We start from the raw sequence: 27,938 nt of genomic DNA, 5'->3' as shown, positions 1-27,938 counted from the left end.
CTGAGTTCACAAATCTGTTGTAACCTATAGCTTCTCTGTCACTTCTCTGGCTCTTCTCTCCTGCTAAGCTTTGTTTCCTAATTAAAATCTTCTGCCACTGCCACAGCTACTGCTGCTACTGGAACCGCCATAGCCACCTTGGTTTCATAGTTTGGCAAAGTATTGGCCTCCACCGCCGTAGGGGCCAGAGCTTCTGCCTCCAAAATTTCCCCCCTTCATGGGTCCAAAATTTGAAAACTGATTATTTTAATTGCCCAAATCACTGTAGCTTCCACCACCTCCAAAACTGCTTCCACTGCCACTGCCAAAGCTACCTCCACCTCTGTTGTTACAGCTGTCATAGCTGCCACTCCCACCACAACCACTGCCCTGGTTTCCATAACCCTGTCCACCACTTCCATAGCCTCTGCTTCCTCCAGAGTAACCAGGGCCACCTCCTCCATAACCACCATAATTACCAAACCTATTATAACCATCCCCACTGCCACCATATCCACTGACATCACAGCTGCCACCAAAGCCACCATGACCACTAAAGTTTCCTCCACAACCAAAGTTGTCATTCCCACTGAAACCACCTCCACGACCACCACCAAAGTTTCCAGAACCACTTCACCTCTTTGGCTGGATGAAACACTAGCCATCTCTTGCTTTGACAGGGCTTTCCTAACTTCACAGTTGTGGCCATTCACAGTATAGTATTTCTGAATGACAGTCTTATCCACGGAATCATGGTTGTAAAAGGTTACAAAGGCAAAGCCCCTTTTTCTTTGCCACTGCCTCAGTCAGTCATGATTTCAATCACTTCCATTTTTCCAACTGTTGAAAATAATCTCTTAGGTGATGTTCTTCAGTGTCTTCTTTTAAACCACCAACAAATACCTTTTTCACAGTTAAGTGGGCACCTGGTCTTTGGGAATCTTCTCTTGAGACAGCTCTCTGTTTCCACAACTCTTCCACCCACCTTGTGTGGCCTTGCATTTGTGGCTGCATCCACCTCCTCCACAGTGGCATATGTGACAAACCCAAAGCCCCCGGAGCACTTGGTGTTTGGATCTCTCAGGACCACACAGTCCATGAGCGTTCCCTATTGCTCAAAATGGCTTCTCAGGTTCTCATCAGTGGTGTCAAAGCTCAGCCCTCCAATGAAGAGCTTCCTAAGCTGTTCGGGCTCTTTAGGAGACTCTGACTTAGACAGGATGGCAGGGAGAAGAGAGACTTTAACGATGCTTCTTCGGCGGCATCCACGGGCAGAAAGGAGCAAGCTGACGAATATATCTTAACCTGAACTATTTTTGCACTTCTTTCCGATAATAATTATGCTCAGAGTCATTCAGCAACCACATTGAAAGGTTCTATGGGGCCTTCTGCATCATTGCAGGAGGAATTGGTTGTGTCTGGTAAATTATAATTCTTTCCAAATTAGAACCAAGTATATGACATAGGTTGTGACCTGCTGGTAAGTAGAATATTTGATTAGCTGAAGAAAATTATTTTGGAATAGAAGAAAGAGCATGGATTTTGGATCCAGACTTAGATTTGACTCTTAACTATGTTATTTGCTATATGACCTTGAGTTTGAAATTTAGTCTCTTTAGATTTTAGTCTTCTTATCTGAAAAATAGAAATGATACCTCACATTGCAGGATACTTTTAGTATTACATGATCACTATTTATTCAATAGATACTTATTGAGTACATATTATATGCCTGGCATACACACACATGCACACACACACACACACAGCAGTGAACAAAATAGAATCCACCTCTCCTTTCATGGGGCTTTTAGCCTGGTAGGGAAAGAAATTATTTTGAAAAAACCATTAGTGTTTGAAAAGGGGGCATGCAGGAAACCATGAAGGCATGAAGTTGGGAACCATATGGAATCTCATGCAGGGCACTCTAAAGAAGTGATATTAAATGGAGACCATAACAATGAGTAGAGATCATCTAGATAGAGGATTGTATGGAGAAGTGTAGAGGGTGTATAAGGCAGTATTCTAGGCAAACACAGTAACACGTACAAAGGCCCTGAGTTAAAAGAGAACATAGATCAGTTGAGCATCTGAAAGTAATACAGTCCAGAACAGAAAGAAAAAGCAATGAGTCTGAAATTTATCGGGCCAGTTACAACAGGCTCTTGTGAGCCTGTAAGAGTTTGGTACTATATTCAAAGAGCATGGAGCTATTGGAAGATATTAAACAGGAGAGTAATATTATTATATTTCTTTTTAAATTCTGGCTATGCAGTAAGACAGGTATTCAGTTATGGCGGGGAGAACAAAGTGTAGGTTACAGCAGAAATAAAGGTGAAATATGATGGGATTTTGGACTAGACATATGGTAGTGTGATGAAGAGAAGGAATTAATCATTAATCTAAGGAATATTTAGGTAGAATAAAAGAATTAACCTCATTGCTTTATTTTATTTATTTATTTATTTATTTATTTATTTATTTATTTATTTATGGAGATGCAGTCTTGCTCTGTCGCCCAGGCTGGAGTGCAGTGGCGCAATCTCGGCTCACTGCAAGCTCCACCTCCTGGGTTCACGCCATTCCCTGCCTCAGCCTCCTGAGCAGCTGGGACTACAGGTGCCCGCCACCTCGCCTGGCTAAGTTTTTGTATTTTTAGTAGAGACGGGGTCTCACCGTGTTAGCCAGGATGGTCTCAATCTCCTAATCTCGTGATCCGCCCGCCTCAGCCTCCCAAAGTGCTGAGATTACAGGCGTGAGCCACCGCACCCGGCCCTCATTGCTTTATTTTTATGAGTTGGACAGTGGCACATGGCTGATAGATTTTGTCTTGCTGAGCTTTTCCTAAGTATCCATAATTCATTCACCAAATATTACTGATGCTCTACTACATGCTACATGTTGTTCTAGGTGTGAGAAATACTGTGATGTCTTACTCCATTTTGTATTGCTATAAAGGACGACTTGAGTCTGGGTAATTTATAAAGAGAAGAAATTTTTTTTATATATATACTTTAAGTTCTAGGGTACATGTGCACAAAGTGCAGGTTTGATACATATGTATATATGTGCCATGTTGGTTTGCTGCACCCATGAACTCATCATTTACATTAGGTATTTCTCCTAATGCTATTCCTCCCCCAGCCCCCCAGCCCCCGATAGGCCCCAGTATATGATGTTCCCTGCCCTGTGTCCAAGTGATCTCATTGTTCAATTCCCACCTCTGAGTGAGAACATGTGGTGTTTGGTTTTCTGTCCTTGTGATAGTTTGCTCAAAATGATGGTTTCCAGCTTCATCCATGTCCCTGCAAAGGACATGAACTCATCCATTTTTATGGCTGCATAGTATTCCTTGGTGTATGTGCCAATTTTCTTAATCCAGTCTATTATTGATGGACATTTGGGTTGGTTCCAAGACTTTGCTATTGTGAATAGTGCCGCAATAGACATACGTGTGCATGTGTCTTTATAGTAGCATGATTTATAACCTTTTGGGTATATACCCAGTAATGGGATTGCTGGGTTGAATGGTAATTCTAGTTCTAGATCCTTGAGGAATCGCCACACTGTCTTCCACAATGGTTGAAGCAATTTACACTCCCATGAACAGTGTAAAAGCATTCCTATTTCTCCACAACCTCTCCAGCATTTGTTGTTTCCTGACTTTTTAATGATTGCCATTCTAACTGGCATGAGATGGTATCTCATTGTGATTTTGATTTGCATTTCTCTGATGACCAGTGATGATGAACATTTTTTCATGTGTTTGTTGTCTGCATAAATGTCTTCTTTTGAGAAGTGTCTGTTCATATCCTTTGTCCACTTTTTGATGGGGTTGTTTTTTTCTTGTAAATTTAAGTTCTTTGTAGATTCTGGATATTAGCCTTTTGTCAAATCGGTAGATTGCAAAAATTTTCTCCCATTCTGTAGGTTGCCTGTTCACTCTGATGGTAGTTTCTTTTGCTGTGCAGAAGCTCTTTAGTTTAATTAGATCCCATTTGTCTATTTTGGCTTTTGTTGCCATTACTTTTGGTGTTTTAGTCACGAAGTCCCTGCCCATGCCTATGTCCTGAATGGTATTGCCTAGGTTTTCTTCTAGGGTTTTTATGGTTTTAGGTCTAACATTCAAGTCTTTAATCCATCTTGAATTAATTTTTGTATAAGGGGTAAGGAAGGGATCCAGTTTCAGCTTTCTACATGTGGCTAGCCAGTTTTCCCAGCACCATTTATTAAATAGGGAATCCTTTCCCCATTGCTTGTTTTTGTCAGGTTTGTCAAAGATCAGATGGTTGTAGATGTGTGGCATTACTTCTGAGTCCTCCGTTCTGTTCCATTGGTCTATATCTCTGTTTTGGTACCAGTACCATGCTGTTTTGGCTACTGTAGCCTTGTAGCATAGTTTGAAGTCAGGTAGCGTGATGCCTCCAGCTTTGTTCTTTTGGCTTAGGATTGACTTGGCAATGCAGGCTCTTTTTTGGTTCTATATGAACTTTAAAGTAGTTTTTTTCCAATTCTGTGAAGAAAGTCATTGGTAGCTTGATGGGGATGGCATTGAATCTATAAATTACCTTGGGCAGTATGGCCATTTTCATGATATTGATTCTTCCTATCCATAAGCATGGAATGTTCTTCCATTTGTTCCTGTCCTCTTTTATTTCATTGAGCAGTGGTTTGTAGTTCTCCTTGAAGAGGTCCTCACATCCCTTGTAAGTTGGATTCCTAGGTATTTTATTCTCTTTGTAGCAATTGTGAATGGGAGTTCACTCATGATTTGGCTCTCTGTTTGTTGAATAGAAGCGATTTACTAGGCTTACAATTCTGCAGTCTGTACAAGAAACATAGTGCCAACATCTGCTTTTGGTGATGGCCTTAGGCTGCTTCCACTCATTATGGAAGGCAAAGAAGTGCTAGCTTGTAGAGGTCACATGGTGAAAGAAAAAGCAAGAGCAAAAATGGGGAGCTGCCAGGCTTTTTTAAACAATAAGCATTCATGGGAACTAATAGAGTAAGAACTTACTCACTTCCAAAAAATGGCTTAATCTATTCATGAAGGATCCACCCCCATGACCCAAACATCTCCCATTACCCAATTCTAAAGCCGCTTTCACATATTCAGCTATCTTTATAACAAAACCCCACTCTTGGTACCAGTTTTCTTTTTCTCTTTTGTGTTGCTATGAAGGAATACCTGAGGCTGGATAATTTGTAAAGAGAAAAGGTTCATTTGGCTCACAATTCTGATGTCTGGAAAGGTTCAATATTGGGCATCTGGTGGTCTCAGGCTGCTTCCGCACATGGCAGAAAGTAGAAGGTAAGGGAGAGCCCATGTGTGCAGAGATGGCATGGTGAAAGAGGAAGCAAGGGGCTGGGGAGTGCCAGCCTCTTTTTCAACAACCAACTCTCGAAGGAACTTTAGAGCAAAACCTCACTCACCCCTGAGGAAGGGCATTACTCTATTTATGAGGAATCTGCCCCCATCACTCAAACACCTTCCATTAGGCCCCAATTCCAACACTGGGTATCAAATTTCAACATGAAGTTTGGAGGGGACAAATATCTAAACCATAGCAGATGGTAAATGAAAATAGAAAATAGACCAAAATTCCAGCTGTCTTGGAAATATAGTAAAGATAATATATGAAAGTAGGTGCCACATGGTAGGTAACAAAAAATATGGATTCACTTCCTTCTTCCCTTTCCTAGTTATGGCAGAGAACCCCAATCTGTATACTTACATTTAAATAACTCTGTGAAATTAGTCTGCAAGCTAAATCAATGCTGTACTACCATACAAAAGTTTGGGATTCCCATGGTGTCAACCATACTCACTGTTGATCTCTGTTTGGATCTCACTTCCTGTCTTCTCACCTAATCCATGGTCCCACATTGTTGCCTGCTAGTTATTTTCACTTGTATGCTATACTGAATGGAAGAACAAGAGGGAAGAAGTTAGCAAGGAAGAATAACACTAGAACTAAAAGGGCTTTCTTTTTGTTGAACACATACTGGGCATCAGCACTGTGCTGACTTCTTTGCATCACAATTCTAGGAGTATGGCATTATCATCCCTGTTTCACAGATAAAGACGCTAAGTCTTAGAGTTTCCTAGGATGAGAAGTTGCTTCTGTCTGAATAATTAGCAATCAATTTTAGCTGCCTTTCTCCTTCCATTTCTCTGCCAAGAGGAGATAACAGAATAATTCCTATATCTACAATTTTAAATTTCTCATGGCTTAAAGACTCTACCAGTGCAAAGAGTTCTTTCCACTCCTCCATCTTTATTTCATAACCTCATACCATTCATTTTTGGTCCAGGTTTCTTCCTTTAGCTCCATAAGGCATCTCAGATTCTGTGTTTCAGCCAACAGACATGCATGGGGACAACAGATACTCTATTTAAAAGCATGGACCACTAAATTAACAAGAAGTATTTACATGCTATGGGTTGAGAAACCTGCATCTCCTAACTGCAATGAACGAAGGGCTGTCTGCAATGCTGCTGGTTACAGCTAGACATAAAACCCATTATCAGCTCATTGGCTGTTGGGACATAAAACTGCTTGGTCTCACAAAGATATTTCCTCACCATGGGGATAAGTTTAATAAGAACTACAGATGATAGTAAAAAGCACATTTATTTCCTATAAACTACAGAAAGTCTTTATTGCATATAGGATAAATAACAGGCCACTGTGAGTTACTGGTCTGTAATTCCACTTAGGAGGTTTGGGGCATGAAACACAGTGGGGAGAAATTGCTGTTTTAAAAACGAGGCCTCGGAGTTGGAGGCCCAGGAGAGGAGGAAGATGAGATTCTGTGTGAAAAGATGACAACCCGCTGTCAAGCAATGGTCCAGCACAGCCACATTCGTGAAGGCATGGGCAGCCTTTCTACTCAGCAGCAGGTGGCCTGAGGCAAAATTACTAAGCAATACAAACATTATCTTACCACATACTTAATGATTTTCAAAGCTATACCATAACCCATCTTTTCACTGGACCCTTACAAACACCACTGGAGATAAGCAAAATGAGGACTCTTATCCCCATTTAACAGATGGGAGAGCAATGTTCATGTGGGACGGCCAGGATTTCAGAATATGCTGTTGTATCATGCAGAACACAGACCTTCAAAGATCACAGGATCTGCAGATCTGGCTCCTGTTACCTCTCTGATCTCATCACACTCAGTTCCTAGCATGCACATCCTTGATTCTTCTCAGATGCTCCAGGCATGCTGTGGCTTATAGCCTTTGTACTTGACCTTCCTTCTACCTGAAACTCTCATCCCCCAGGTATCAGAATGGTGTCCTCCCTCATCTCCATTTAGATCTGTGCTCACATATCAACTTCATTCTACTCTATTTCCATTTGCAACCCCACCCCTCGTACTCCCTCTTTCCCTTTTCTGCTTTGTTTTTATCCATAGCACTTAATCATCTTCTGACAGTCAGTATATTTTCTTTATTTGTTTACTATCTACTTTTCCTATCAGAATGTAAGCTCCTTGAAGGCAGAGAATTTTGTTTGCTTTGTTTACCACTATACATTTGACCAGTGATGGACATATGCTAGATGCTCAGCAAATACATGTTGAATAGACTAATGTACGCATAAATCTATATTAGTACTATAGGGAATGAGGGTGAGCAGTCACAGGCCTTCAAGAAAGGGTCTTACTCTGTCACCCAGGCTGGAGTGCAGTGGCGTCATCTCGGCTCACTGCAACCTCTGTCTTCTGGGCTCAAGTGATCCTCCTGCCTCAGCCTCCCAAGTAACTGGAAACACAGGCATGTGCCATCACACCGAGTTATTATTATTATTATTTGTATTTTTTGTATAGACAGGGTCTCCCTATGGTGTTCAGGCTGGTCTCAAACTCCTGGGCTCAAGAAATCCGCCTGCCTCGGCCTCACACAGTGCTAAAATTCCAGGTGTGAGCCACCGTGCCTGGCCTCATGTGCATTCTTTTTTTTTTTTTTTTAAGTACAATTTCCATTTTATTTTTCTCCAGAGAATAGCCTGTCTTCAGTCTTTAAGAACTCAGCTCCTTACATGGGCTTTGGTGGGGGACGTGGGGCAGCACCCGCAGGTCTAAATCGGGGTGGGGGTGTTCGGTCCTTGCGGGCTTCACGAGATCGATTCCTGACTACTTTGCTGTGAATTGCACAACTCACACAGTAATGTAGCTTCACATACAGCTTGGGAAGCACATAGGCATCGAAGACGCTCGCTTCAGAAATGTCCCTGACTGCTGCGGCCCTCAGTATGTTTCGAATGATGAATGTCTTAATGGCCTTGTCCTTGGGCACGCATCGGGCACAGTTAGTGCAGCGAATAGGCTGCACGTGGCCGCGGCCCTTTTTGGCATGACCATTGTTCCTTCTTTTCTTTGTCATCTTGGAGGCACGGACCAGAGAGAGCTCATGTGCATTCTTAATGTTGGGTTATGTCACCTTGCTCATCACAACCTAACTTCCCCATTTTCTGGCTCTCAGGCTCTGCCTTCTCATCAATGCCCCAGTGCAAGCTGTCTTCTGTCTGATCCTCCAGATCCATGCTTCAGGCTTCCTCACTCAGCCCAGGGCCCCCAGATGCTATCCATGCGGACTACACCATGGGCTCTCTTGTTCTCTTTAGTCCTCCGGTTGAGGTAAGCCAACAGGGTCTTGACAAGAGACCAAGTTAGTGTATTCACTCCGTTGGCTTCCTCCCTTTGTAGTCACCTTAGGATGGCTTCCTTTCTCAACCAAAAGTCACTGCTCTGCTCAAGGTGGCTTCTTCACAGGACTTCCTAGTCTTGGTTCCAGTACCTGCTCCCTCACCCACACCGTCCATGTCTAGGGGTGGTAGCAGCCCTGCACACTGCTCTATCTCGTATGTTTTCCCTATACTCTGCTCACTTAAACAATCCCTTTATTAAACCCTCTTTGAATTACTCTAATCCAGTGTACCTTCTATTTTCTACTAGGACCCTAATTGATGACACACTTTGTAAACTCTGATTTTCCCCTCTGGCCTCACTCAACCTGATTCTCCCTCTTTCAAAGGGATTGTGCATATTACATGTGTAAAGTGCCTACCACAGTTCTTAATATATTGTAAGTGCTCAAGAATGTTTATTTTTTTTATTATGAATCCCTGCATAATCTGATTCCTGTCTTCTTTTCACCTTTATTCATTTCTACTCCCCTTGGCCACCCCCATTGTACTGGGTTGAATAGCATCCCCTTAAAATTCATGTCTACCCAGAAACTCAGAATATAACTTTCTTTGGAAGCAGGATTCTTGCAAATGTATTTAGTTAAAACGAGGCCATACTGGATTAGGGTGAGTCTAATCCTATTGAATTAGACCAATAGGGTCTAGACCAATAGGACAAATTAGAAACCACCCTAATCCAATAACTGTTGTCTTTATAAGAAGAGAAAACCGAGACACACATAAGTAGAACAGCCATGTAAAGACAGGGGCAGAAACTGGAGCACTACAGCTGCAAGCCAAGGAATGCTGAGGACTGCTAGCAACTGCTAGAAGATAGAGAGAGGCAAGGAAGGATTCTTCCCTAGAATCTTCAGAGCATAGCTTTGCCGACACCTTGGTTTTGGACTCCTAGCCTCTAGAAACTGCAAGAGAATAAATTTCTATTGTCTTAAGCTACCCCAATTTGTGGTACTTTGTCATGGCAGCTTTAGGGAATACATATACCCACCAACTCCACATTGAGTGCCCACAATGAACACGGTCTTTCTCACCTCCAGGTCCTTGCATTATCTGCCTAGGAGCATCCTCTCACCTGTTTTCCACTTGACCACCTCCTGCCTGCCATTCCTCCCATTGTGCTACCTTATCTTGAGACCTTCCCTGACCATCCAAGTCTAGCTTAGGGAAGCCTCTCTTCTGAGTTGCACAACACTCTGTCTTTTTGCCATCACAACACCTATCACATTGCACAACAGTTGCAACACTGTTATATGACTGGTTGTAACACCATTTATTGCACTGTAGGATTTGTGAGAACAATCCTCTCCATCTTATAATCCAATCTGTCTTATTCTTAGTTGTATTATGGGTGCCTAGTATGTGTTAATGCTGACTAGTACTCATTAAGTGCTTACTACATACTCAGTACCATTCTAAGTTATTTATATTAACTCATGTACACCAACTTGCTACCTTATGAGGTAAGTACTATTAATTTTCCCATTCTATAGTTGTCTACAGTGAAAAGCACGGGATGAGACATCTGCATTATTCTTGGCATTCTTCCAGGTGCACTTTGCAATTCCACCAGCAAACCCCATTGCATGATTTCAGTTTCCAAGTGCAAATCCATCTTAGCCTTAAACTCATTTACGCCATTCGCTCCCACTATATCAGCCACGCTCGACTGTTGCATGGTGCAATAACTCTCTGCCAGGCTCTGAACAGTTTTCCCAGTCATCAAGAAGGTGCAATTGATTCAAAGTGTTAATATTTGCTCACCACTGAGACCATCCGGGGGCTTCATCACTCATAGCAATGCCACCCGCTGGAACTACAGGAGTGCAGGGCTCTCGAAGGCTATGCATGAGCTGATGATGAGAGATGCAGGCTTCTTGGATAAGCAAAATCTCATCACAGAAAGATGTGCATCCTCTCTCCTAACTTGGGCTTTCTGGCAGACAGATGAGAAGAGGTTTAAAGTAAAATAAATGGAAATTGCATATCTGTTCATGCTATGAAATCCTGGAGTTCCTGAATCCTCACACATTCATTGAACTATCTTGCATATTAAATATGTACTAAGTGCCAGACTTTCTGCTAGTTGCCAGGAACACAACACAAAATAAAAGGAAGGCTCCATGGTACCCATCTTCCTGCCTTCAGGTAGGAACACACCTGTACATCTGTGGCCATCTGCTCTACCTCAGTTCCTTTAAGACAACTGGACTGGCTCACAGAGAAAAGTGAGGACTGTACCAGGGCCATCTGCAGTGAAGGTCTCAGCCCCACCTTCTTGCTCTGCACACAGCCCTGTCCCTGCCTGTCTCCCTTACTGTGTCCTGCCTCTTAGCATGGGTTGCTATTTTAAGATCCTCCTTTTGCCTCCCTGGGCTGGTCACTGCCATTACACCTTCCTTGGAAGCAGCAAAATGGGGTGGCCATGAGCATGGGCTCTCAGCCAGGCAGCCTGAGTTGAATCCATCTCTGCTATACTCTAGCTGTGTAGTCATAGGGAAGTCACTGCAACCCATGTACCTCAGTTTCTTCATCCATAAAATGGCAACACAAATGACTGTTACTACTTAAGAAGGTTGTTGAGACAATTGAATGAGGTAACAGGCAAAGTGTTTAAGACAGTACCTGACACACAGTAACCACTCAATAAACATGCTAGGTAATTCTGTTATTAGTGTTGTTATCACCTGGTTGATGCTGGATACACACATGCCACTGTAAATCTGGTTATCTCTTTTTATTTATGCACATATCTTTCTTTTGTTTAGCAAAGGTTTATCAACTGGCCACAAGGCCCCATTTAGGAACTATGGGGGCTACAAAGGAAAATAAGATGCAGTCCTCAACTTCAAGGAGCACACAGTCTAATGGCACAAACAAGCAAGACACTTAAAAATAGCCAAATCCACCACATGGAGTGCTTTATATGCTTGCCATTTTCAGTCTGCCCAATGACCTCATGGAGTAAGCACTCATTATCATCGTTTTCATTTCACAAGAAGTCACAGCGAGGCTAAGCAATTTCTCTAGGGTTACACAGCTAGGAAATGGCAGAGAAAGGATGCACCAACAGGCAGTCTGACTCCAGAGGCTACACTCACGGTCCTTATGCTAGGCAACGAGCACAGCACTGACAACTGTGCTGGAACTTCCTGGGAGCTCCCGGGAAGGCAGCACAAAAGGGACTGATTTCTGACTAATGAGCAGGATTTTTCATGTAGTGCAGGGGAGGGCACACCAAGCCAGGAGGAGCAGGCTGGGGAGAGCACACATCCGGGAAAGGGGCCGTCTGGGGATGCCAGAGGCTGGCCTCTGTGTGGGGAGAGCAGCAGGGTGAGGAGGAAGGATGGCAAAGGAGCCAAAGATCAGGCGAGTCCAGGCCAAGGAGTCCGCACATCTCTCATAGGCAGTAGGGGCTCACCCACCGAATGAAGTGGTTGGATCTGCAGTTTAAGAAGAAAACCAAAAGCCAACTCTTTCCAACAGGCTTCTCTGCTGGCTCTCTAAGGTAAGGAGGAGGTTCAGAAGACAGCCAGAATTGTGCCCAAGGTTTATTTGTATTATGGTCTCTGCTGTGGATAAAAGAGCATAGAGATTCTTGTAGATAGACCAGTTTTTCACCCTAGATTTCCTTCTTCTTACTGTATGACTTTGGAAAACTCGCCTCACATTTCTGAGCTCATCTGCTCCCCAGAGTAAAGAGCGACTGGTGAAAGCCACCTCATAGGGTAGATAAGTGGAAGGGTAAATTGAGAAACCGCAGGTGCCCAGGAGATCTTTTTTTTTCCTGACAGTTCCTCTGTTGCTGCCCTTTCTGCACCCTCTGTGGGGTTTTCGGGGTCTCCTGCCCAAGGGCCCACAAGGTCCTGGCCTGCGAACAGAGAAGCATGCCTCGAGTGTTATAAGTGAGTGTGCACAAGTCCCAGGGTAAACTGCCAATTCTCAGCTTCCTGGGCCAGCAGCCATGGGCTGTTAAGCAAAAGGCAACATTAGCCCGAGCAGTGTCTTCCATGATTACCTTTGCTCACACACCTTTTCCTGCCATGACATCACATTACAACGTGGAACATCTGGTTCCTCGGCAGGGGAATGCCACATCTAACTGTGGGAGGACATTGTTTGGGGAAGCCAGCCAAGCCAGAGGCTGCCTGCCTCCCTGCTGCTTCCTCCAGTGCTGCCAGCAAGAAGGATGAAGAAGGAAGAGCCTGGGTCCTCAGGGCCTCCATCCCTCCCTTTGGCAGGGGAAAGGACCAGTCGTGGCCAGGACAGAGGATGCTCAGGTCTGACGTGGGCTCAGGAACGTCCTCACTGACCCCACTCTTTCACACACATGGGCTCAACACCTCAGGGTATCAGAGAATATGCAGTGACAAATCCACAGGCTTTTGATTGAAAAAGACCCACGGGTGAGTTCTAGCTTTGCAACCCTGAGCAAGTCGCTTAACCCCTCTGCTTTAGTATTCTAGGGTCGCTGAAACAAAGTGCCACAAACCGGGCGACTTCAACAATAGCATTTACTGCCTCACAGTTGAGGAGCTAGAAGTCCAAGGTCAAGGTGTTGGCAGGGCTATTTCCTTCTGAGGGCTGTGAGATGAATCCGTTCCAGCCTTCTCCTCTAGCTTCTTACAGTTTTCTGGTGACCTTTGGCACTGCTTGGCTTTTAGAAGAGTCATACTGATCTCTGCCTTCGTCTTCACATGGCCCTGTGTCTGTCTGTCCAAATTTTCCCTTTTTACAGGGACACCACTTATACTGGATGAGAACCACGCCCCAACAATGGCTTCTCTTAACTAACTCTATCTGCAATGACCCTATTCCCAAATAAAGTCACATTCTAAGGCACCGAATGTTAGGACTTCAACATATAAATTTGGGGTGAGAGGAGGGGTACAACTCCACCCATAACATTCTCTAAGGCTGTTCTCTTCTCAGTAGAGTGAGGGTAATAAAGGCTGATAAAGCTTTAGTATCCCCATAGGGTTTATTGCACCCCATAGGGTTGTGTGACAGTTAAATGAGGTAGGGAATGTAACTACCTGACAAAGAGCAGGTAACAGGAAATGTGATTTCCTTTCCCCAAGATGGAGAGAGACTCCTTTTCCATGTAGTTAATCTGCTATCCGCAAATTAACTGAGCTTAGTATCTACCCTAACATGCCCCTAGTAGGAATTTAAAGGTCATTTAACCTAACCTCCATTTCAAATAGTAAGGAAACTGAGGCCCCAAAAAATCATTTTGCTGATTTAATGACTAGCCTTGGGCTAGAACTAATTTTTCTCCTTGGAATAAGAAGCCATTTAATCCAGGGAACATTCTCTGTATTAAAATATCCTATATATAGCTCCTCACTGCCCTACAATAACACTCGCAGTTTGTCTTATGTAGCATAAGTGGTCTTTCTCAAACCTTCCCCATAGCCATCACCTTGTTCAGGCAGGGATAACTTATGGCACTAGACAGTTGAGGAAACAGAGGCTCAGAAAGCTACAGGGCTTGGTAGAGGTCACAGACCTCATAAGTAGTAAGACAAGAATTATAGTGCAAGTCTCACTACAGCTTTGCCAGGGCTTTCCCCTCTACTGCATGGTTTTATATGTGGGTCTTGGTTACCTTCAAATGGTAGAATCCCATGCAAGATTCAAGGAGGGCTTCTTGGGAAGGCCCTGGCCACCTGCCTCTGCTATTCCAGCTTCCAAGACCTTCCATACAACTATCCTTGCTTCCTCTTTGAAACATCCATTTTTCATCTTGCTGCTCTGCTGCTCCACAGAGTCCACAGTCACAGAGCAAGGCATGGGGAGACATGGTAAGCTCCTCAGGTTCTGTTCCTGGTGCAGGGTGAGGACACTCACTATGGTGCCAGGAGTTCCAGCCCTGATGCTCCGTCAGGTAAGGAATTTGATGGAGGGCCTACCTAGTCACCCAGATGGCTTTCTGCTTTGAGAAAGTTTCTCAGCCCTGAGATGAGTAGATACTACACACCATGCTCGCCCTCACACAGATGCGTCTGAAGGAACATGCACCAGGATCTGGGTGAGTCATTTGCAAGAAATGTCAAGAAAGCACACAATGAGACAACTGCATGTGAACATGGATAGAGCTGAAAAGTCAGAGAAGGCCAGAGCCAAACTCAGCATATGAACTAATAACTCTGATTTATCAACCAACTTATTTATTCATTCATTCATGCAACAAGTACTGATTGAGGGATTACCATGTGCAAAGCACTCAGCTAGGCACTGCTCAGGAATAAGCAAGGCAACATTGTCCTCACTACCTGGAGCTCTCTGGTCCTTCACCACAGAATGTCCGAAGAGGCCCATTCCATTGGCACCAAAAGGCTTGTTTTAGGGATAGAAAAGAACAAAATAATTACAGAAAATAAGGCAAGCAGCAGAGCCTTTTGGCTGCTCTGGGGTCACAGTGCTGTAAATAACAGAATGTTAAAATGGCCTTGGGGTACAATAACTGAAGAGGGGTGTGAGTCATTTCGTGATGCAAGAAAAAAAATGACACCTTTACAACAGCTGCAAATTAGCCTTGCTATAGGAAAAAATCAGAGGAAATGTTTCACAGGAGCAAGGATCCTTGCTCATAACAACCTTTCAGAGAGGACTCTGTAGACCAGAAGCACCAGAACCTAAAGTCCAGTGTATAGCCCGGGCCCCCACACTTGGCACAGACTCAGCCTATGGTAGACAGAATTAAGCTCATGGAGTAGAAAGAGTGTCTATTTAGAAATCAGAGAGCTTGAAGCCTAGCATCTATCAAGCCCCTTGCAAGCTAGAGATCTTGGCCAAGCAACTGGGTGTCTCAGAGCCCTGAGTTTTTATCTGTAAAATGGGCATATTCACAACAAAAAACACTGAGAGCCCACTCTGTGGTCTCTGTGCTTTCCCTGCATTATCTTGCCTAGTCCACAATTCAACCCTATGAAGTAGGTCCTAGGTCATCGCTATATTTCACAATGGGAAAGCCGCAGGTGGATAGCCCAAGCCAGTTGCCATTTCTACAGCTGCTAAGTGGAAAAGACAAAACTGGTGCTCTATAGCCTGAACCCTTAACACCTTTAACAATAATAATAACTGATTCCCAGTGAGAAAGTGAGGAATACATGAAATTGCATGTGTAAAAGCATTTGTTAAAAATCAAAAAGTATTGCATACAGATGAGGGGGTTTATTATTTCTTCCCTCCATGGGCATGAATAGACTTACAATAAGCCAAAGAAATTTCATTTTAAATCCTACTCTCCCTTTATTCCTCAACTGTTACAGTAAAATGAGGGGCTGGGGATTTGGAGAAACAGTCAGGAGCCAAGGAACCAGCTATAGAGATATGAGATAGGGAAGAAAGAACCACGGGGCCTCGTAGCGCACACAATTTGCAAGCTGATGTACAAACTATTTGCTGGGACCAATTACTCTCATCTTAATTAATGAACACACAACCCACAATCTGTCTGAGAAATGTGAAAAAATATGGCATGTGTTTAGAGGCTGCAGTGTGCCAGCCACCAGATCTGGAAGCACCTTCCTCAGACTGCTGGGCTGGGAGTCACCATGGAGACCACGTTTTAGCATCCTAATGACACTGAAATTCAGTTCAAACCAGCTCTTCGAAGTGCCCATGTGAAGTGCTTGCTGTGTGGCTGGCCTTGGGTTAGGCGCTGTGGAGTGCTCAGAATAAAGGCAGCCCACTCCCTGCCCTAGAGGACGAAGGAGGAAGGATTGCTCGTCAACCCACCAGCCTTGATTTTGTGCCTCCAGTCTACTCAGTGCGGTGCCTGGCACTGCAGGGGACTCCAAGGCTGAGGCCACAGACTTGCATTCCAGGCATTTAACTTGGACAGTTGGTAATGACCATAGATAAATTTTATTATTTATTTATTTATTTATTTATTTATTTATTTTGAGACGGAGTCTCGCTCTGTCACCCAGGATGGAGTGCAGTGGCGTGATCTCGGCTCACTGCAAGCTCCGCCTCCCGGGTTCACGCCATTCTTCTGCCTCAGACTCTCCGAGTAGCAGGGACTACAGGCGCCCGCCACCACGCCCGGCTAATTTTTTGTATTTTTAGTAGAGACGGGGTTTCACCGTGGTCTCAATCTCCTGACCTCGTGATCCGCCCACCTCGGCCTCCCAAAATGCTGGGATTACAAGCGTGAGCCACCGCGCCCGGCCAACAATAGATAAATTTGCTGAGGGCTTATTCTGAGTTGGGTACTATGCTACCTAAGCCAGTTGCATATATTATCTCATTTTATCCTCACAACAACCCCATGAATGAATTGACTATTAACTGCTAAAATTTATTGAGCACTTACCCTGTGCTATGCATGCCCTAGGCCAAGCACTGATAGTTTCCAGGATTTAAAAGCTTGGGCAAGATCACTGGTTAGCAAGTGTCACAATCAGGATTTGAATCCAGGATGTTTAGCTTCAAATGCAGGGTGAATTTAACCATTATATTATAGTACATTAATTCAACTGATACTTACTGAATGCCTTTGGGGAAGATAAGAATCTTATATTTTAGCAAATTTCAAGTATACAATACAGTATTATTGACTATAGTCAACATGCCATACAAGTATACCTTAATAAAACTGGATTTTTTAAAAAAGAGTCTAAAATAAAAGACTCTTATATTTTAGTAAAGGGAACTGGGTGTGAGGGGAAACAAGCAATCAACAAATTCAGTTCATGACAGACTCTGATTTGTACTGAAAAGAAAATGTACTTTATGAGTCGATACAAAGGGTGAGAATGGAACAACATGGTCCCCTCCCAGCGGAGAGCGCGCAGTGGCCATGGTCAAGTTGGCGGGCTCCCCTGAAGCAGACACCAAGACAGAGTAGTATGCAGGATGTGTATTAGGATGTGTGGTGATTTTGGAATCTACATCTGTGGAGGGGGAAAAGGAAGCAGGGGTCAGCAGAGGGAGATGTCGAGCTGCAGTGTAGGCCAGGGACAGTCTTGGCCAACCCTGAGGGAGTCCTGGAGCTTGAACAGTCATGCAGACTTGTCCTGACCTGATAACCTCCACATCAACAAGTTATTGGATGAAGGCTATCAGAGGAAGGATCTGACCTTGGGCAAGGCAGCTCCCTGTAGCCGAGGCAATCCCAGGGAAGGCTAGCAAGTGCAAGCTGTCTGCCCACTGCACTCTCAGAGGCTGGACCAACAAGTACCATCTTGAAGGGATTTCTTGATGGCACCTCACAGTGTCCACCATAAGGGTGATGGTAGAGGAATCTCTGAGGCAGTGACAACTAAGCTGATTCCTAAATAAGATGGAGAAGAGCAAGTGATGAAAGAGGCTCAAAGCAGCCTACACAGGGGGACATCTGTCCCAGGAGTGGACAAAAGGCAGATCCTCAAAACAACAAATGAATAACATGAGACACTGTGATACAGAAAAGGAAGTGGACACAATTCCAGTGTTAAACACACCAGCCAGGGGTAGGGGAAATCATGAGGAATGGGAGTATTTATTCAGCATGGCCTGTGGTTTGGGGTTGGGAAGAGAGATTGATTTGTTAGGCTTAAAACTCTCATAAACTTTTTTATGTTATAATAATCCTATGGATTTAATTAACCAAAACCACTCCCAATCAACAGAGTGTGTGGCTGTTAACAATAATAATCATTGCAAAAGAACATTAACATTATGCCAGGCCCTGTTCTAAGTGCTTTGTTTATATTAATTCTCATAATCTCACAATAACCATACGAAGTAGGTGTTATTTTACAGATGAAGAAACTGAGGCATAAAGAGATTGAGTAACTTGGCCAAGGTTGCATAATGAGTAAGAAGTAGAGCCAGGCTTCAAATTCAGGCATCTGGGCTCTCCGGTGGCACCTTTGACTATTGCACTGTGCTGCTGCCCCAGGTGCAAATCCCTGGCTGTATTAATAGAGGCAGAGTCCAGCTCCAGGTGCAAGAGTCTTGCTCCTCAGATACCATGAGACACTGGAATCACTTCTTTTTTGCCTGTCCGTTTTCCACCTTGCAGTCAGAGTGATCTTTTCAAAACAAAATTGAATGACATCTTTCTCTGCTGAATACCTTCAGCGACTCTACATTTCACAGGCTAAACTCATCTGGCACTCAGGGCTCTGCAGGGCCTGCTCCGGCCTCGCCATTCTCCTTGTATCCCAACACCTTCTCAGAGCCTTTGCTCATGCTGTTCTCTTCACCTGGAGTGTTTTCTCCCTCATCTCTGCTCCCCATCAGAATAGCTAATTCCTCTCATTCCACAAGCATCAGACCCTCTTGTTATTCTCTCCTATTACACACTTCCTTTTTCCTTTATAGCACTGAATATAATGTTAGTTCCTTATTTGAGTGACTAAAATCACAAATGAAATCAACAATGGTGTAATTCATTGTTTAATGTCTATTTTCCTGCTACAATGTAACTATCATGAGGAGAGGGACTCCCACGGCCTAGCCCAGTGCCTGGCATAGATGAGGCATTCGTCTAATGCTGTGGAATGCAAGAGTGAATGAATGAGCTTCTCTGATAAAGCACGTTTGTTCTGAAGAGGGAGGTCAGAGTAACTACCAGCTCTGACATCCAGGTTTCTCACCTGCAAACAATGAGATCTCCTTACATGGTTCTTGTGTGGTTAAGCATTAATGTGTGTAAAACACCTACCACAGATTCCAGGAACTAGCAGCCCATCAGTAATTGGTATCTATAATGAATCTATCTATAATATTTTGTTAGGACCATCTCAAAAAAAGTAAGGGAGACAGAGTCTATGGGTTAAGAGTGAAGTAACTGGTATCTATAATCAATCTATCTATATTATTTTGTTAGGAACATTTTTAAAAAGTACAGGAGATACAGTCTATGGGTTAAGAGTGAAAATTCTGTAGCCAACACTCTAGAGTCAAATCCTAGCCATACGTATACTAGCTGGGTTTACTGCCATCTCCTTATAGGCCTCAACCAGTTCATCTGTACAATGAGTGGGGGGTAATGAGTGTTCCATACACATGCAGCTGTTGTATTGGGGATAATGAGTGTTCCATACACATAAGCTGCTATATTAAAACAAATAAATAAAGCATTTAGGACAGTGCCTTGCACATAATAATCTTTATCTCAACAAATTTTATATACTATTATCACAAACAGTAAGATAGTATGGAGAATTTAAAGACAGTCTTAGCCAGAAGGAAAGAAGATGAGAGGACAGGAATACAGTTCTCAAACATTTGAAGTGGAGATGCTGAGGAGAGGGACAAGTTTTCTATGTGAGACTCCAAAGAAGGTAAAATTCAGGGAAGGCTCACATTGGGTCCGTGAAGAGCACTAGTGCAGATGAGATGCCAGAAAAAACAGGAAGTATCCTGGCACATAGAGGCTGGCAGCCAGGGGTGAAGTGGAGGAAACTGGGTGGAAGGTTGCAGGAGAAACCCTTAAGGGTCCTTGCATCTCTATCGTTCTGAGGTAGGAGGCTTCTATAATGCTTTTGAATTCCACGCAGTAGTGTTTTCTTTCTTTAATTCACCTATATATAGCGGGGAAAAGGATGCATTCATTCACTATTTGTCAGGAACATAGCAAAGCTCAAAAAGATGTCTGTTTGGATTTCTGGAACATTTCAGAACCTCAAAAGAAAGATTATAGGTTAAAAGCACCATGATCGCCTGGGCGTGGTAGCTCACGCCTGTAATCCCAGCACTTTGGGGGGCAGAGGCGGGCGGATCACGAGGTCAGGAGATCGAGACCATCCTGGCTAACATGGTGAAACCCCATCTCTACTAATAATACAAAAAAATTAGCTGGGCGTGGTGGTGGGGGCCTATAGTCCCAGCTACTCGGGAGGCTGAGGCAGGATAATGGCGTGAATCTGGGAGGCAGAGCTTGCAGTGAGCTGAGATTGCACCACTGCACTCCAGCCTGGGCAACAGAGTGAGACTCCATCTCAAAAAAAAAAAAACCAAAAAAAAAAAAAAGCATCATTATCTCTGACTCTTGGGTCCAATGTTCTTCCAAATTAGTATGAGAATGAGTGGGAATGAAGAAAGGCAAACTGCACCTCTAATGTGTTCACTACTGTCACTTATGCTTGGTGTGACACCACAGTCTCCTTGGGCTTCACGAGGCTTTCAGGGCTCTGACCCTGGAGGGCTGGGTGTGCAGAGTCCATCCTTGTTGCATTAGAAGAGCACACAAAGACATGTTGAAGGAGGCTATTCTGGTAGGCTCGGACATGCTATATGACGGCTTTGTCAAAGAGTAATATGCTCTTATGTGCATCACTCCACAGTACATAATACACAGTCTTATTCCATGTAGACTTCAAAATAATTCCATGACATAACTTTTCATTCACTCATTAAATTATCCAACATGCGTTTGTTGAGCAATTACATCTATTGCCTGCTTACTGTATACTAGGCACTGTTTTAGGTGCTCACCAAACTTACCCTCTTAACCTCATACTTGAAGAAACAGACACAGAGATTAAGTTTGTCCAAGGCTTCCAACCGAGGCACCGTCCTCTAAAACAACAGTACTTACTGTCCTGATTTAATAATAATGATGAATAATTAATTTTGTCTACCATGATTAGCATAAATAACAAGAATTGTAACTATCCTTTGTACTTTACGGCTTACCAAGAATACATACATAACCAATCCTATGCAGTGTGGCGGGCAATTGTCCCTATTTTAAAAATAAACATGCTAAGGCCCAGAGAGGTTAATTAACAAGCCCCAGTTCACCCAGACAGCGAGTAGACAGAGGAGTCTGCTCTGTGACTGTCACTGTCTGTCCCTCAATGCATGTTCAGCACAACACACCTAATATCAATAATTAGTGTCTCCATGTTGAAATGATATCTTATGTAATACATCCATTATTTAATTTGATCTCTCCACGAACCCAATGAGATAAAAAGCATTATCCCCATTTCAGAGCTGAGGAAACTGGCTCAAAAAGTTGTCAACATGTACTAGATATGTGGAGGGCTTGAGTCAGGCTTCAAACCCACATTTTCTTATTCCAACACCTATGCTTTTTTCATTAACCTTCCCTGCCAAATATTCACCTATAATGCCTCTTGCAGAGACAGAAAGCTGCTGCCCTTGCCCACAGAGTCAGTGCCCCAGGCATTCTCTTTCTCTTCCTTTCAGCTATCCCAGCCCAGAGATTTTGGGGAAGCAGCATGGAGAGAAGCTCATGCCTTGCTCAGTACTAGGCCAGGCACTTGGGGACCCAACCATCAGGGAGCTGACACAATTTCAGATGCTTGCTGCCCTAATTATTTGATGATCTGTCATCACAGAGATAGAACTGTGATGCGGGGAGTGGCATTCTGCTTTTGCCTAGGCAAAAGAAAGACAGCTAAAAATGCTTCAGTTTCAGTTTACAGAAGAGAAATCTCCACCAAAGTCTATGATCAATCCCAAATATTGGTTCAGAAAGAAGGATGGAAGGGAATTGGGCAGTTGTGGAGCATCTACTGTGTGCCAGACATCATGCTGGCAAAGATGTCACACAGTACATGGATTTGCTGGTTTGGTCATCACAACAACCCCATGAGAGAGGGATACATACTTGCGATTTGTAGGTGAGGAAGCTAAGGATAGTAGTGGTGGATGAGCCAGATACCTGGGGTAGGAGCGGGGCAAGAATCTCAGTCTTACTTCTGCAGAAGTCACAGAATGGCTTTAACCAGGAGCATGATTTAGTTGGAACTGTGTTCTAGAAATATTCCTCTGCTGCAGTGAACTGAGTTCATTTGAGAAGGTAAAGACTGGAGGCAAAGGAGGATGAAGTACATTGTGTGAGATGGGATTCAGGCCTGTGGCTAGGATAGGCATGCGAGGAGTGGCTAGACTCAGGACTCATCAGGATGCTGAATCCACATCTCTAGAAGGCCAATGGAGGCCCAGAAGCAGGACAGGAGTGAGGAGGAGGCAAGGTCACAGTCAGGCTGGAACATGGGTCTCTGGCCTGTGTGACCGGATGAATGGAGCTGCTGCAAGCTGGTGTAGGAAAGCAGGCTCAAGGGCACAGATGTTGAATTAAGTGTGGAAATGTTGAGTGTCAGGTGCCTGAGCGTGATCCAGGTGGAGACGCCCAGTTCACAAGTTTCCCCCGGAGCTCAGGAGAGAGCCTGGACCATAGAGAAGCCGCCAGAAGAGACTTGGTGGTTGCAGCCAGGAATGTGGAGGGAATGGCTATGAGAGGATGTGTAGTGTGATGTGGGAGTGGGGAGTAGAACAGAGCTCTGGGGACACCAAGAAGGGCCTTTTCAGAGGCTTAGCAAGAATGGCCAGATGTGCAGGAGGTAACGAGGAAAATCTACATTTGCTCTTAAAGAATGAAGTTCTTTCGTGCGTTGTATTCTTGAAGAAATGAAGGGTGTTACTAATCCAGCTGAGGAAGGATTCTCTGATGTGATCTGTACTATCCTGGGAGAACACACAGTATGGATGGGGAAGATCCAGAATCCATGTGAAGAAGAAACAGGAACTCTATCTCCATCAAAGGAGAATGGTGTGTGTGTTTGTGTGTGTGTGTGTGTGTGTGTGTGTGTGTGTGTGTCTGTGTGTGTGTGTAGGTGGGGAGAGACTGAAGTTCCCGCTGCTGGGCTGCTAAGAGAAGGGTGAGCAAGGACTGTGCTGTGGCTCCTCTAGGTGTCTGTGCTGAGAAAGGCACGGTGTCATTGCTTTTTGACATGGCACTGATGTTTGGTTCACCAGGTGATGCCAACCAAACATGGAGGTTGCCTTAAAGCATTAACCTGAGTCTGAAGAATGAACACATGGAAATGATGCTCATGACGAGGTAAGTTTTACACGAGCCTTGAGGTTCATGAAGAAGCTATGATTTTGCCAGCACGATAACTGAGACAGATAACTCTCCACTCTCCTGTATCCTTCAAAAGTAGGAACAGTCAAGAAATGCATGTGAACACACAGAATCACAGGATCTTAGGACTGGAAGGGACCTGAATTCTCATTTTTCTAATTGATAATTGATTAATTAACTTGTGAATTCATCATTCACTCTACAAATATTTATAGAGCATTTATTATTTCCAAGCATTATTCTAGGCCTGGGGGATTCAACAAAGAACAAAACCAACTATAATTCCCACCCTCTTGAAGCTTACATTCTAGTAAGGAACATGCAAAAGTTAAAAGGTAAATAATTAAAATATACCATGTTAGATGGTGGGGAGTCCTCCAGAGAAAAATAAAGCAGGATAGGGGATAGCAAACATTGTTGGTGGGGTTGGGGGGGGTGGGTAGTAGGGAAGGTTTTGCAATTTTAAATAAATTAATCATCATGAACTCTTTTTATGATATCTCAATGAATGGTCTTCCTTCTTTACATTTTTTTCACACCCATTAGTTAATTTGATGCTTGTTAAAAACTTGAGAAAGACAAATATTGTCATAATCAGAGCAAAGTTATTAAATATTTATTTTGGGCCATTCATAGTGTTGACTGGTTCACAACTACTATCTCATATTATCTTCACACCAATATGCAGGTAGTTACTGTCATTATCCCATTTTACAAAATAAACAAACCAGAAGCAAAAAACCCTAGTTTTCATCCTGGACTCAAAGTGCAGTCTTTCCACCTACCATCTCTATGACAGTAGGTGGATTGCTTAATTTTTCCAATCCTCAGTTTCCTCATATGCAAGATGGGAGTAACAAGACCTCACCCACAGAGTTGCTGTGAGAATTATATGTGTGACAGAGTAGGAATCAAGTCAGATAGATCTGTCTGATTCCGAAGAACAAACCTTCAAGCACAAACTATCCTGTCTCATTTTTTGAGATGAGGAAATTGCTGAGCAGCAGTGATTACAGTAATGATAAGATGACAACATTGATATGATCATGCAAAATCTCTCCAACTCAGCAGCTTAAGCGATCAATTTAGACAAGAACAATAAAATCCTTTGCAGTTCGCAAGCCTTGAATTCGTGATACAGCTGTAACCAAGGGGAAAGCAAGGCTGTATTATATGCAACATCAAATTTTTCCAGGTTTCCTATTCACTTTCCAGATTTGGTGCTTCCAAATAGATAAGTGTGTGTGTCCACAACACTGGCCATGATAATAATTGCTAACACTTTTATAGTGCTTCTATAGTGCAGCATAATGAAAGTAGTTTATACATAACTCATTTAATACTCACCAACCTCAATGAGGTAGTTACTGTTATTTGTATTATTATAGCTATTTTATAATGGGGAAACAGAAGCTCATAGAAGTCAAGTAACTTACCCATCACACAGTTCTAAGTAATAGAACTGGCATGTGATCCCGGGCATTCTGATGTCAAGAGTCCATGTTCTTGACACCTATGCTATACAGAACTAGCTGCATTAGCCAAATAACCATGCTTTGTCCATTGTTCTGCCTTCACACATACTGTGTTGTCTGTCTGGAATACTGTTCTTTCCTCTCTCCTCTTTCCACCTTCCCAATTGATTAAATTTCATTTTCTCCTCAGCATCATCTCCCCTGGAAAGTCCTCTCTGACTCTACCCACCCTCAATTTCCACTGTGGATGCCCTCTCCTCTTCTCTGGGCTCATAAAGCACCCTGTGCCAACCTTTATCATAGCACCTGAGTAGATACTCAAAACATTCTGTACTTGCTCTCCCCAGGCCCCTATACTAGACTGTGACTTCCTTTAAGCCTAAGACTATGTCTGGTAGAATACAGTCTTCTGAAACATAGTAAGTCCTTCATAAATATTTGCTGAGTATACAGACAGATTAAGTGTTGACCATATTGGATGCATTAATGGTTGCAGCCCCAGCATGCATACTTTCTGGGTTTTGAAATTCTAACTAGGGAATTTTAAAGTGGGAAATTCAGGTAGAATTTGGAATGGGGATGGGGCAGCTGACTGGCCTAAGTCAATGTGTCTCTGTGATTTGTTAAGCCTTCAGCACAATCCTTTACACTAGCCAGAGTAATCCAGTGTGTACAATTAACTTACGAAGGTATAATCAGAGGAAGGTGGGAAATTAGTTCAGAAGGTGAATGAATGGAAATACTGCTCACTCTCTAAGGGAAGCAGAAGGCCCGGAACCCGTGGGGACATCCTCAGCTATCTTAAGTCCTCAAAGAGATAAAAATGACTCCACGAAAAGTAGATCAAAAGGACAGAAAGAACATATCCATGTGATATTGATGAGACACAGGTTCAAACCAGCCTTGAGTTCTTCTATTCTTCTGGACTTCTCAAATACATGAGCTGGTAAATTCCACTATTGTTTAAGTCTCTTTGAGTTGGGTTTTCTATTACTTGCAACCAAACACGTTATAAATATGTTGCTGTTTAGCTGACTTCAAAGGTTGCAGATAGGAGGAAGGGTACCACATGAAGGAATATTAATATCATGAGAGATGTTACTAGAATTGTACTTAAAATTTATTCTGTGGTCATTGGGTACCTACTGACAGTTTTAGAGCAGAGGAGAGCTACTCTTGGAGCTGTGGCTTAGAAATATAATTCTGTTGCACTAGGCTTCAACTGCTATTCTGTATATACATATTTTTCTCTTTCATTTTACAGGTTAATAATCACACAAAAAGAATAATTGTAAGTATCCAGGATTTCTACTAGTTGGTAAAAAAAAAAAGAATTATCTCTGAAGTGGAAAATGACATTCTCAGGGAAGATTCTAATATATATACATATATACATATATATATAAATATATATATATATATATATATTTGAGAAACAGATGGTATCTCAGAGCCTCAAGTCTGTTGGCTTGTAACAGCAAGGCAACGAACTTTATGCCAACAAGTAAACTCGTCTTCCCAGGAAAATGGCAAACCCCTCAATCACGTGGCCTCCAGTGATACTGCCAGTATGAAGTGTTTAGATTCCCCAGGCGAAAATAAGAAACTTTGCCACAGCAGTAACTAGAAAGAAAAGATTGTGGTGTAGGGAGATAAGGAAAGGCAGCGAACATTTCCTGAACTTCTAGTCAGCATCATGTAATATGCTACGTGCCTGTCATCTATCAGCTCACTCTGTCCCCAGGGAGCAGGGATGCAGACTCCAGCCTTCATGGCTTCAAAGTGCACCATGTTATGGACAAACAAAGTTTCCAAAGCTGAATTGTGAAGGTGCCAGTCAAATACTTCCACCAACAGAACCCAGGTCAAATACTATCTCTTCCATCCAGCTTGCATAACTTTATCTGCTCTTTAGTTTGTTCCTTCTCTGGATTCTAAAAGCTTGTTCCAGCCAATTAAATTCCAACCACCTAGGAAACAGAGAATTTATTTTCTGTTCATCTCTGTTCTTTAGGAATTATTGTTTAATCACTTTTTTAATAGAAAGCATTTTAAGGTGGATTGAGAAGAAAAGAGGGCATGGTAGTTAGTAAAGCCTGTTCAAAAATACTCTGGGATTCCTTATTTACATATGGTGAGATTGTACTTCTCCTCCCCATGAAAGATAAGTGTGGTCATGTGACTTTTTTGGCTAATGAAATTGTGAGCAGAAGCAATCTGTGTCACTTCCAAGTGGAAGGTTTAGAGCCAGTGCACAGTTTGCCACATTCCCTTCCTTGCTAAAGTTACTGTGGAGGCCTGTGTCAAGATAAAGCCTCTATCTTTGAGTGAGGATGATAAGGCAGAGCTCCCTGGTGATTGTGTATGTTGGCCTATAGAATGAGCAAAACCTGTGTAGTATTAAACCATCTTGATTTGTGTATGGAATGTTTGTTACTGCAGCATAAATTAAGCTGCCCTGATTGATTCAAAAGGATTTGTCAAAAATGACATAGAAGTGTCCTCAGAATTCAAGGTCACAAATGCAGCTGGGCTTCAAGAATGTACTAGAACCAAGGTCTAGAGAGCTGTCCGACTCTCTCTCCCTCTCCTGTATTCCCCTCTGTGTGTCCTCCAACTCTGCTGCCTTTCTCTGGCTCTATCTCTGTCCCTCTTAGTGAATCTCTCTGTTTTTCTTCCTGCTCCTCCAGTCTACCCAGGTGGGAAGTAGAGGGAAGATGTTTTCACCAACGCTATTGAGAATATCTGTTACAAGTCTTTCTCTCTCTCTCTCACAGGCACACACACACACAAACACAATACTCGGCTTCATTTCCAAATTTCTAGAGAAGGGACTCTGATCAGCTCAACTTAAATTCATATGAGGTCCCAACCCCTAGTCCAATCAAATATGGCCAAGGGATGAAAGAAAAGGAAATAGTG

General features: G+C 43.2%; 2 protein-coding genes and 1 pseudogene across 7 annotated transcripts in view; all 3 read right to left on the bottom strand.

Moving 5' to 3' along the window:
- DAB1 (DAB adaptor protein 1) overlaps positions 1-27,938 on the bottom strand; it is a 1,250,774-nt gene that overhangs the window by 1,055,365 nt on the left and 167,471 nt on the right. The window lies entirely within an intron of this gene.
- Positions 26-3,131, bottom strand: LOC100977951 (heterogeneous nuclear ribonucleoprotein A1-like; annotated as a pseudogene).
- On the bottom strand, positions 7,944-8,400 carry LOC100978304 (small ribosomal subunit protein eS26-like). The gene has a single exon (XM_008977954.4). It carries the CDS (start codon positions 8,375-8,377, stop codon positions 8,030-8,032), a length of 348 nt encoding a protein of 115 aa, XP_008976202.3. The 5' UTR covers positions 8,378-8,400; the 3' UTR covers positions 7,944-8,029.

This window comes from Pan paniscus, chromosome 1 (assembly GCF_029289425.2).
Source record: "Pan paniscus chromosome 1, NHGRI_mPanPan1-v2.0_pri, whole genome shotgun sequence".
NCBI classification, from domain to species: domain Eukaryota; kingdom Metazoa; phylum Chordata; class Mammalia; order Primates; family Hominidae; genus Pan; species Pan paniscus.
This window is presented reverse-complemented; position numbering and strand designations above follow the sequence as displayed.

Excerpts from the sequence above, each read along its gene's own strand:
- LOC100978304 (XM_008977954.4), bottom strand. The coding sequence starts at position 8,377 with ATGACAAAGAAAAGAAGGAACAATGGTCATGCCAAAAAGGGCCGCGGC.